Genomic DNA, 13,079 nt, shown 5'->3' on the forward strand with positions numbered 1-13,079 from the left:
TAAAAGTTTAGTAGAACATTATGTGTTAAGAAATTTGTGTGTATGTGTGTTTCCTTTCTTGGTGTGTGTGTGTGTGTGTGTGTGTGTGTGTGTGTGTGTGTACATGCATGAGCACATGTGTGAGCCAGTCATAAGGCTGAAACTCAGAAACAGGCACTGTATCCAGCTTTTTTGTTCTAGGCGGGAGCTCTATCACTTGGCCTTTTGGTGGTTAATTATAGATAAGTCTCACATTCTTTGCAAAGCAACTTTAGTTGTTTTTATTACATTCCAGAACAGACTGCAATCCTCACCCGTCTCAGCAGCCAAGTTGTCATTTCTCATAATGATCATTTATGATCTTAACAGGGAATAAATCAGCCAAAGTGTTTGGGAAGCCTCTCATTTGTTTGACTTTTATATTGCTTGCTTTAACATTTAACATCTGGGTGTAAGAAATATGTTATGTGACTTACAAAGTAGAACATATTTTGTTTGGCTTGATTGGTTTTAGTTTTTCTCTCAATAAGTTACTAATGAAATGCCAAGATATGAAAGTCATGTAACTCAGTGTCTATGAATGTCTGACACATATATTTTACGTTTATCTGACATTTCTAAGGACTAATTGTTCATCTTTATGGAGACACAGGAGAATAAGTTACTATGTCAAGAAAACCATGTTCCAAAACAATGAATTATTTTGAAATATGAGCTTATTTACAGGTTCAATATGAAAGTGTCCCCAAATTATGCTTTAATGTAGTATTACTATGCAACAGAACAGAATGAAGCTTATGTTGTCAGAGCTTGTGAATTGTAAATAAAGATGCTGCTTAAGCTTGTATTGGGGAGAATTTGTAAACTTTCCACTAGAAGTATTTTATTGTAGAGAGAGGACTGGGAAACAGTTGTAATCAGAAACTAGGAACTGGAATTAGATCCATCTTTAGTGGAAACTGCTACCAGACCAAAAGGCAACATGAATAAGTATAGACTGAGTTTAGTATTGCTTTCACCTTTCAGTTGCTAAATCAATGGTAAAATTATTTTTTTTTAAGTTGTCATACTTGTCTTTTGCTGGGAACATCAAGACTTTCACTTTTATAGGCTTAATTACCATCAAAATTATTTTTTAACATCTAACGGTTAATGTATTATTATTCACATAGAAGTGTTTTATTGAGTATTGTACTGGGGAAAATAAATATATGTAACTTAAAGGAGCATACATTTAGCTATAAAAATGCATATCTACTAATAATGAATAATTGGTGAGTGATCCTGTCACAAAGGTAATGCCCTGATAAAAATCTGATCTTTGTTCTTTGATTCTTAAACAGTTTCTAATCACATATATATGCAATGCCTTGGCCTAATTATATAACTACATGACGTTTCAATCTCATCCATAAAATATTGATGAAAATTAACTTTCTTTCCTGAACAGAATATCAAAAATACAAAAGAAGTTTTCAACAAATGTCACGAATTTTGATTACTTCCAATACTTTTAATTTTTACCAAGCATTGTAGGAGGAAGAATCTAAAAGAATTTAAAATTACAAACAAATAATATTTTTACTGTTTTAATTAATAGTTTTCAATTATTACCTTTAGGTATTTATGCTAAGTAGTTGCCATCTAACAAAGCAGCTATGAATACAACATATCCTGATCAATGCTACTCTCAGCAGTTGACCTTTATTTTCGGAACAGAATACAGAGTTTCAGATTTGGGCAATATGAAAGAGGTCAAACATCCATTTTTTCTAACACATCCTCGTTGGAAGTTTTGCTTCAGAAATCTGAACTCCATGCACATTAACTTACCTCTTATTCAATTTGTGTGCACAACTGTTCTACTCTTTTTCTTTCTCTTTCCATTCTTTTTTTTTTACAAAATGCTATTTATACATATTCCAAACTAAATTTTAATTCCATTTTGTAAATTGCTTTGGGCTGTATTGCCATTTTCAATATGTTAATTCTTCCAATACAGAAGCATGGGAGGTTTTTCATGTTTTTAAAATCTTCTTTAACTTCTTTTTGCAAATTTTTCTTGTAATATATAGAGAGGTTATAGTTTTATTCACCAGATAATAGGTGCAATACTTCTCACACATTGATACCCCTTCTCATATTTTTGTCCCCATTTTCCTCCCCCCACCTCCTGCCAATCATCTTGTGTTCCCTCCTTCCCTTTCCTATTTCAAATAAACAAACATACATACAATATGCCAGGTAACAAATTCAGATACAGTAACATATGAGATTAACCAAAGGGCACCAAAAGAGAAGAGAAATAACATAGTACATTAAGTTTTCACTATAGTGGTCTTTAACACTTTTGGTTAAGTGAATTCTTAGGAGTTTGGATTGTTATTGTTATGATTTTTATCTGTTTTAGGCTGAATGTTTCATTGGTTCTCCATCGTGGTCCCAGAGTCTGTGTCACTGTGATTTCTGTTCTTATCTTTGTTAGGTACATGAATGAGAGCACCCAATTCTATTAACACCACAGAGTCCGCAGGACCAAATCCCAGAGTGTAAATACAATGGGAAGCCATTGATAACCGAATTGTGCTGATCTCCTAGCAGATATTATCTTGTAATAATTTGTTTTTTATTAATACTTGCAAATTTCATTCAAAAATTTTACTTCAATAAAGCTAGAAAGCTTTTTAATAAAAACAGAAACCAAACAGTCTAATGATAAAAGAATGACTGGATATTTATATAAAAATAAATCTTAACTATGACATGGTTGATATCACTAACCATTGTGGAATCATAAAGCTTTGAGAGGGAAAAAAACAGAAATATAACTTTGGGATGGGCAATATAAATTCATTATTTTATTTATCCTCCTGCCATTTATCTTTTCCATTTATCCTACTTTGTTTCCTTCCTTTTTTGTTTATTTCCTCCCATTTTCCTCCCCTCTCTCATTTCCCTTTTCTTTCCTCCCTCCCTCCCTTTCTTCCTCCCTCCCTTCCTCCCTCCTCTTCATTCTATTTTCAAGGCTGTAGATCCCAGTGCCAATAGCATGAGACTCTAGTGAAGGCTTTCCTCTGACCTTTAGATGACTTTCTTCTTGCCTATCCTCCAGGGTAACAAAAAGCTTTCAACTTTCTTCCTCTTCTTATGAAGAGAGTAATTCTATCATGTGGATCCACCTTTATTATTTCTTCTTAAAATAATGATCTTCAAAAAACTTATCTAGAAATATATCCTTCAGGGGCAATGTACTAAGAGTGAACATTCATTCATTTTATATTGTTATTTCATGAGATCATTTATACTTATGAAATATCATCTAAGATAAGTAACAAGCTACTTTCAAAAATACAATAAAGGAATGTTTATTTAAGCTGCTATATATTAGTTAAGAAATTACACTCTTTGCAGATCTCCAAGAATACAAAAATGTAATTTAATATTGGTTCAGGTTAGGTTTATTTATTTATTTTGTCTGTTGTAGGTCTTGAAATCATAGCCTGGGGTTTGTCTTTGAGCTCAGGGATAATACTCTATCATTTCTAGCCAAACCTCCATTTTCGGCTATCTAGTGGTCCATTGCAGATAAGAGTCTTATGGACTTTCTTGTTGGGGTTGTCTGTTATTTTCCATCCTCGTATCTCATCTACATGAGTAGCTAGGATTACAATTGTGAGCTACCAACTCTCAGCTTAGAGGTTTTTTGTTTGCTTTCTTTTGGGCAAATATTCATATTTAGATTTTTAACTTAATTTTTACTTCTTAAATTATCTAGTATTCATTTGTTTGTTTATTTCACACAAGGGCTCACTATGCAGCCCAGGCTGGCCTGAAGTTTGTAATCTTCCTGCTTCTGCCTCCTTTGGATTGCATGCTTATAGCAACATTTCCTGTTTAGTTTAATTTTAAAGTAAGAAAAATAAGTATATTAGAACAATTTTGCAGAGGAAAATAAAAAGTGTTAATCACATATTTAACCAAAATGTAAACTCAAGTTTATAACTGGATATATTCAAAACATTTGTATGTAGATGTAGGTAAAAACAATAGCCCATTGGATTTTAGGGCAGGTTTTGCATGGGCCCAGTTTATAGATTTATAACAGAAAACTAAAAAAGAAAATAAATAAAATATTCCCTGATACCACTCTGCTAAGGATAACACAGTTCTTCTGAGTTTGGATAGACAAGTTTAGTGCATGTTATTTATTGGATGTAGTTATTTTGAGGCCTTGTTCTATGCCCTATACATCACATTGCAGTGCATATTGAAATTAAAACAACTACAGAATTCTATATCTAAACTAGGTGGTCCTTACCACCACTCCTCCAAATTAGGCAGTGGGTAAGACACAGACTAACTCTTTAAATAAAACAAAATACCCCCATTCATGCCATCTGGCCCTAGTAGAAAGGAACAGATTTTTCAAAAACATAGCCAAACAAAATACAGCAACAAATTCTAACAAACTTTAGAACTGTTCCTGAAAATGTCTGTAGCTCTTAATGCAAATTCTTGTAAAAGGTTCTTCAACTGCTGTGAAGTTTATAAATCTTCTCTCCGTTTTTCTTCCCGGCTCAATTTTATGTTACTCACATTCTCTTCTTCCTTTTTATGCATATATATTTTCTGAACCGTTGCTGAAATGAAGTCCTTCTGTTGGTGTCATGAGTAACTTCCCATCAGTCTTCTCAGCACTTGAGCTTTATGTTCAACTCACAGATGCACATTCAGATTTTCAGATTTAGCACTGTTCTTTCATCTGTTGATATTTGTAAGCCATGAGAGGAGTTATTCAACTAGGATTTTACCATAGATTATAATTACTTTTTATTCTCTGTACAGTGTCATTTAAAATTATTTTGATGCAAGTTACTTTATAAACTTGTTACTCAATTGATCAGACATTTTAAAGTTTACTGAAAAATCCTTTTTGCAATTCAAGTCAAGCATATATCTTGTTCTCAGTTAACTTTTTTTCTGGTCAGCCCTGGGGCTTCAATTCAGTGCCTGGGCACTATCCTTGGGTTTTCTCTAGAATAGTGCTCTCCCACTTGAGCCATAGCACCAATTCTAGCTTTTTCTGTGTATGTAATACCAAGGAATTGAACCAAGGGCTTCATGAATGCTAGCCAAACATTTACACTAGGCCACGCTACTAGCCTCAGTTAACTTTTGCACATAACATAAGATATAGATGAATGAACTTTTTGCACCTAAACAGTCAAGTACCATTTGTTGAATAAATTATCCTTTTATTTTTAGTAGTCTTTGTCCTTTTATCAAAATTTAGAAACCTATCTCTCTGTGGCAAGATTTTTGAATTTCTATAATAATGTATTTACCAATCAATTACCTATCATCTGCCATTACAACAAATGTCTTGCTTGAAATGTAGTCATCTAAATCTTTCACTGCTCTTTTGCATTTTTACAAGAATATTTTAAGCAGTCTGTAAATTTCTACAAAATATTTGTTTGTTAATTTATTGGGATTTACACATAATTTGAAATTTATGCAGAAATGATAGTTCAACAGTAGACATCATAGACATATTTAAAATATACTTTTATAACTTAATTTTGGCTATTAAATTAATAATTTAGTAGTTTACATATATTTTGATATATAACCATATATATGCTTATTTATACTATTGAAAAATACTTCAATTTGTAAATTTTCAATTATTCATTTTCAGTATATACAAATACAACTAATTTTCCAACTAATAACCTAATTAAATTTATTCATTTAACATTTTTGTTTGTGTGTGTGTGTAGATTTCTTTTTGTTCTAATTTTATTTTCACAGTACTGGGACTTAGATATATAGCCCTGTATTTGCATGTATTTGCTTGTCTAATTGAGTCATGCCTTCAGCCCTTTAAAGTTCAGATTATTTTTCTGATACTGTTGTACTAGTTCTAGGCCTTTACTATTTATAAATCTCTGAGTGTACAATCTTTCTACTTCTTCTAATTGCTAAGCTTGCAAGTATATTCCACCACACCTGAATAGTTTTATTTAGACTGATTTTCAATAGCTGTTTTCATAATTTTGCTACAAACTGTGATTTTTCCACAAGGTATCTCCCAAATAGCTGGATTACATTTGTGATTCATGTATCCTAGCATCTCGGAATCCTGACCTCAAGTGGCTTGGGTGATGGATGCCCTTTAGCATTTTTTGCACAAAGCTAGAACTCTACTACTTAATTCAAAGCTCCACTTTCAGTTTTTATGATGCTTAGTTGGAAATTTAATTGGAGATAAAATTCTCATGGATCATTCTGCCTTGGCTGGCTTCAGAAGGATCCTCAGATCCCAGCCTTTTGAATAGCTAAGCTTAAAGCATGAGCTACTGGAACCCATGTAAATCTTGTGATTTTTATATTTAGAATTTTGTCAAGTTCCAGTTAGTGTAATTTTACTTCTCTTCTTCCAATGTTGGTGCAATTTTTATCTTCTTTTTCTTGTATTATTAAGCTGTCTAGATTGCAGGATAAGGAGTGAAGGTTAGTGAGTGATTATTTCTACAGATATGGTGTATTATCTCTTTTACTGAACCCAGAAAATGAAAATTTTAAATGACTTGATGTTCTTTATTATTTTTCTATGTTCTAGTTCTTTAATTTCTTTTCAGATTTTTAAGGTGTTTTCCTTCTCTTTTAATATATTCTTTGTATGCTTCTCATTTAGTATCTTAAGGTGAACATTGACTAATTTTTTTTTACTTTTTTATTTTTTTCTATTTTACAGAGTATGTCAATGGTATAAAGTTTATATATTCTTACAATTTTCAGAGCTTTATTTTTGTATATAACAGATTGATCCTTTCAGAGCTTGATTTTGAGGTTTTAGAGGCAAGAATAAAGCAGAGTTTAATAAGTTCCCACTAACTGAGAGAAGACTTCTAAGAACTCTAATCAGAATGCCACTAATCAGAACACTGAAGAGTCTGGCATTGCTAACAAACTTGACAGTGAGCCTATGTGAACCCTGCAGCTCATATCTAACCCTTCCTTGTTTTCCTTCACCAACATGAAGTAGTTGCATCACATGCAGGCATATGTGCTTGTCAACAGTTCATTGTATAACCCAGGAACATTTAAGCAGATATCTATGGCTTTTTGCTGAATACTCTTGCATCTTACATTATGCCCTGTGACATGTGGAACTGCCATAACTATTCCTTCTGTAACTTTCACTGTTTGGCAGTTGTTTTTACTGTTTTGCATGTTATTTGCATCCACTATGGCACATACTTTTTGTTATTATGTCAAGTAATTCCTATACCTCTTCAATGACTTAGAGATAAAGACTGGAGAAGAATTATTTCGTATATATTTTTTCATTCCTTGATTATTTTGAAAAGTAACCCTAGGACTTTTTAGTCCATCTAGATATAAAAAGAAGTTTGATCTTTCTTTCCTCTGTTTTTTTTCTACTAGAATGTACAAATGCTTTAATTAATCATGTTAGAAGCTTTCTGACTATCTTGAACTCTAATGTTCTTTGCACTTTCTATACATATCTAAGAACTCTAAGTGTATGTTGTACCACTGATAGTCCAGCAAAAGAAGTAAAAGAATTTTGGTAGTGTTACATTTTTGTTTTCTGACTGGTCATTTTTGAATTTTGATAATGAAAAATCTATTTTTACATATATAAACTGAATTACTGATAGAATAACACATTGAGTAACCTTATCTAAAATTCTGAAATTTAATATTCCCTCACATACCAATTTTTCCAAATACTGATATAATGATACAAGTGGAAAATTTCATACATAATCTTATGTGACTGGAAGAGTCACATACAATTGGGAAAGCAAAAGAATTTTCATGCAATCACCTTCAGCCTAGGTGTATACATGAAATATTAATGGATTTCCTGTTTTAATTTAGGTCTTATCCCCAAGATATTTTTTTATTTCTATGAAAATTTTCAAAATATGAAGAAATAGTATGAAACACTTCACAGTCTAAGCACTTCACATAAATGAAACACAGCACATTGACTTAGAATATGAAGAAAATATATGTCAAATTCTATTGATGATTAAAATTATTTAAGATAAGCTGAAATCATTCTATGATAAAAGGTTAAATAAAGTGTTTTTTGATGTGAGAATTCCATATTATCAAACTAATCTTCATTTTATAGTTGGGGAAGGAGCAAAAAAATATTAGTATCTTTGTTGTAATAGTGTATTTCAATTTATTTCAGGTTATTGTCAAATCTGGGCCAGGGACTTTTCTTAGTTTGGCTGTTTATGACAATTACATCTTCTGGTCAGATTCGGGCAGACGAGCCATTCTACGCTCCAACAAGTACACAGGAGAAGACACCAAAATTCTTCGTTCTGACATTCCACACCAGCCAATGGGAATCATTGCTGTTGCCAATGACACTAACAGCTGTAAGTTATAATAGACAAAAAAAAAAGTCTTAATTGAACACTCTCTAGAAATATAAGGTTTGCTTTCTTATTGTTTTGGGAGATGGTACTCAGGATCTCATTTAAAAATACATCAAAATTCTTGAAAAGCTTTAATTTTGTAGTGCTTTATCACCAAAAGAACAATCCATTTCATTTATTTGTCTCTGAAATTCTGCCTCAATCTCTCTTACTCCTCTTATTTTTGAAAATTCACTTTTAGTTGGTTCCAGGATAATTAAATTGTACCATGTGTTGCCTCTAAATTGAAACAATTCCATTCTTTGAAATGCTTACAACATTGAAGTCTTAGTATTAACATGTTTTTTAGTGAGACTAGTTTATTGGCTGCATTAATGTCCTGGATAAATGTATCAGAAACATATAATTATTTATATTACTTTGTTGTTGGTGGTGGTGGTGGGCATGAGGCTTGAACTCTAGACCTAGATGTTGTCCCTGAGTTCTTCACCTCAAGGAGAATACTCTACCACTTGAGCCAAAGCACTACTTCTGGCTTTTTCTGTGTATATGGTAGTAAGGAATCGAACCCAGGGCTGTGTTCAAGATAGGCAAGTATTCTACCACTAGGCCAAGCTCCTGACCCTATGGTTATGTTTCAAATAAACTTATTGTCTGTAAAGTTTGGATTTTCAAAAATCCTGTATTTGTTTTCTATGAGGTATCATTGAAAGTTTGAGGCAATCCAACAGTTCTAAATGTATTTATAATTAAGATAACATATTTATTCAATAGAAAAGCATGACTTATAAAATGTCTTCATTTAGGTGAACTTTCTCCATGTGCATTATTGAATGGTGGCTGCCATGACCTCTGCCTTCTGACTCTTGATGGGAGAGTAAATTGTTCTTGCAGAGGGGACCGAGTCCTGCTAGATGACAACAGATGTGTGAGTAAGTAAAGAAAATCACAATATAATTTCACATCCACTTAAATTGGGTTATAGACATAAAAATTATTTCAGAATATCGTTGAAGTTGTATTCTCACCTTATAATTGTTTATTCTCCTCTCAGTGGTTTCATATTACTGTCCATAAGAGTACTTAGTTCACAATGTGTTTAGTTACAGCACCATATGACAGTAATAAGCAAGCAAGTGACACATATTTTATCATTGTGATGGCTGACTAGAAAGTGTTAGGACTAAGGAATTAAGTACTTGCACACAATACTCATCAGAAAACTTGTGACTTTAACATCATTGAATTAGAAAATTGAGTAAAGGTGGAATAAACCAGAATATGGGCAGAAGATCAATATTTTACAATAAAACATCTCACAGTCACAGTATGCAAATGAAAAAGAATAGATCATGCAGCTTATTTGCAATCATTTACAAACTGTTAATTAAAGAATGCATCATTCCAGCCTTGCCTGTTTATACCTCCCACAGGCATTGCAGTCTTTAATTATTACCATCACAATATATACTTATTAAAAATTAAGTTTGTCAAACTGTTTCCAAAACAATTAGTAAATAAAAGAAGTTAATTTGCCTTTAACATTTAAGGTTATTTGTACTTGGGGTAGGTAGAAATAGAATCACCCTGTTAAAAATTAGCAAACGCACTCTCATACTTTGCCAATTTTGGCCAATATTTTTTCTTATTTATATTCTCAACCTTCATTTTATGTTAGAAAATTAGCAGAGCTAGATATAGTTACATTATAAAACAACTATTTTAATATTTATCTTCTGGCATTTGTCAATCAGAGAGACCATTTCTTCCATACTTTCTCACTTTCTAACATGTCCCATAATATCTACTATATATTGGTCTTGAAGTATGGGATCGAGCAGAGATTGAAAATTAACTCTGGTTTACTTTGCCATAGTCATCTGTGAGAAATGAGAATATAGCTGGCATTGACCACACTTGAAAGAGTTCACCCAGAGCCATTTGTGAATGTTAATGGTTTCATTAAAAAGGTAAAAGTCCATGTACTAACACCTATATAAGGGCAATTAAGGGAAAACCATTTGATGTCATAATTTCAGACAAAATGATGAGATATTTCCATTCTGTACAACATTGTTCACCTTATCAACATTCATTATAAGCACAGGAATAACAAATGTCATTAGATAAAGTATTATCGATGTAAAAAAATTATTGTACAACGGAATCACATTGTTGCTGGTAGAAAAAAACACTCAAGTCTGTGATGAAATAAATCTCTCTGAAAAAGACATGCACTCATATAAAATTTGATTTTATATCATGTTAAACACTAATAAATATCTGTAGCAATATAAAATGTAAACATGTAAATAAATACATGCAATAACCCTCCAAGACAATTATTATTTTCAATAACCCTCCAAGAGAATTATTATTTTCAAATACTATGGTATTTTCTATCATTGTATGTTTTATTAGAAGTGAGAAAGTTGGTTGTATATGTTCAAAATATGGTAAAATATGTTAGGAACATTAAGAAAGTTCCAGTAAATGAAGTTTGCTTAATTCATGATGTAAGGTGAGTACAATTTTGGTATTCTTCATACATTTTATTTTATGTTTTAGTAATATTTTTAGGTTTAAAATTCTTTGTTTTATTTTCAAAAATGACATGACACTTCAGACTGATAATAATGTATGTACTACATGAGAAAAAAATTAGTTTTAGAATGTATTATCATCATGGGCTAGGAATGTGGCCAAGTGGTAGAATGATTGCCCAAGCACAAAGCCTCTTTGGTACCAAATACACAGAAAAAGACAGAAGTGGCTCCAGTGAGAAAGCTCAAGGACAGTCCCAGGCCCTGGATTGGGAAAAAAAAGTGTTGTAACACCAAAGAAATTAAATGAGAATTGTATACAGATATATGGATAGGTGAACATACTATAAAAATTTAACTAAATTCAAAGAATAATAAAGAAATTCAAAAAATAATAAAACACTACTTCATATTGTATTTATCACAGTATAATAAAATATTCCTAAATAAAGCTAAAGTTATAAATTGTAAAATTAAGCTACATTACCTGCAGAGATAAATGAATTATAATTACCTCCAATATAGCTAATTTGATTTAAATGCAGCAACTAATTATCCAATAAATAATGGAGTAATTCTACACAAGAAAACTAAGAAATGGATTCTGAAAATTTGCTAGTGAAATTCATTTTAAGAATAAAAATAGGATTATTTTCCTCAATGGAAATCCATAAAACATAGCTTATACAAAATTATAAATTATGCAGAAGCTAATACCTTATACATATAATCTTAGTCACTAAGATTACAATTCAGGACTGGGAATGTGACCCAGTCGTAGAGTGCTTTGCCTAGCATGCATGAAGCCCTGAGTTTGAGTCCTCCTTACCACAAACACAGAAAAAGCCAGAAGTTTTGTTTTGACTCAAGTGGTAGAGCGCTAGCCTTGAGAAAGATTAAGGACAGTTCTCAGGCCCTAAGTTTGCACCAGAACTGTTTTAAAACACACACACATACACACACACACACACACACACACAATTTAAACTCAGCTTAGAAAAATGTGTAATAAAATAACGTAATAAAGTAATAAGATAAGGCACCAGATTGTAGGTGACACTAGGGACTATTTATTTGAGGGGATGTTGGGTCAATCACCCAAAAACTACATGCATTAAAGTACAGAATAGATGCTGGGATATTTTAATGTTTTGAAGAATATATAATTGATCTACATGAGAAAACACATGGTTCATGCAAAGTACATTTAGTGCCAAAATGTTTACTTTAAAAAATTAAGATGAACTGCTAGTCTGTATTCATTTTCATCAACTTTTAACTACTTCTTTTATTCTATACAGGTATAATCACCTAATAATTAACTTCCAAAACACAAAGAGTGATACAGAAAATGTCCTTGTTAATTTTTTATAATCCCTAAAGCATTGTATTTACTTGATTTTTCATTCATATGTTATAGTTTATTTCATAATTAAGATTAAGGAATATAATTGTCATTATACAGAAAAACATTTAGAATTATTTTAATGTTGGCCTTTCATTCTTTCAGCTAAAAATTCCTCTTGTAACATTTATTCCGAGTTTGAGTGTGGAAATGGTGAGTGCATTGACTACCAGCTCACCTGTGATGGTTTTCCTCACTGTAAGGATAAATCGGATGAGAAGCTACTGTATTGTGGTAAGCATCTGAGATGGGGTTTGCTCATTTCAAAGAAAACTTTCTGACATTTTGTGTTTATCTCCTTTTGTTTTGTGTGTTGACTTCACTGGTGTCTCTGATTTACAGCTAGAGTTGGCTGAGTTAATACCAAAAATGAGGGATTTAATTTCCAATGACAGCTATGATAAATAATGCAGGACTTTCTTTCATTCTTTCTTTATTTATCTTTCCTTCCTTCTTTCTTTCCTTTCTTTTTTTCTTTCTTCATTTATTTACTTATTTATTTATTTATTTATTTATTTTTTTGAAGTCCTGGGCTAGAGCTCAGGGCCTGAGCACTGTCCTTGGATTTTCTCAAGGCTAGAGCTCTAACACTTGAGCCTCAGCACCATTTCTGGCTTTTTTCTATGTATGTGATACCGAGGAATCGAACCCGGGTCTTCGTGTATGCTAGGCAAGCACTCTACCACTAGGCCAAACTCCTGGCCCCTCTTATTTTTTTTTATTTTT

The 13,079-nt window shown here is 32.0% G+C and overlaps 1 protein-coding gene across 1 annotated transcript in view; it reads left to right on the plus strand.

Annotated features, from left to right (window-relative positions):
- The window catches only part of Lrp1b (LDL receptor related protein 1B), a 1,652,823-nt gene that overhangs the window by 1,343,221 nt on the left and 296,523 nt on the right, over nt 1-13,079 (plus strand). The window contains exons 44-46 of the mRNA XM_090342868.1: nt 8,213-8,405; nt 9,212-9,337; nt 12,459-12,587. Coding sequence (XP_090198994.1) covers nt 8,213-8,405; nt 9,212-9,337; nt 12,459-12,587 — 448 coding nt within the window. The remainder of the gene's footprint in view (nt 1-8,212; nt 8,406-9,211; nt 9,338-12,458; nt 12,588-13,079) is intronic.

The sequence above is a fragment of the Megascapheus bottae genome, chromosome 12, assembly GCF_031878675.1.
Source record: "Megascapheus bottae isolate mThoBot1 chromosome 12, mThoBot2.hap1, whole genome shotgun sequence".
NCBI classification, from domain to species: domain Eukaryota; kingdom Metazoa; phylum Chordata; class Mammalia; order Rodentia; family Geomyidae; genus Megascapheus; species Megascapheus bottae.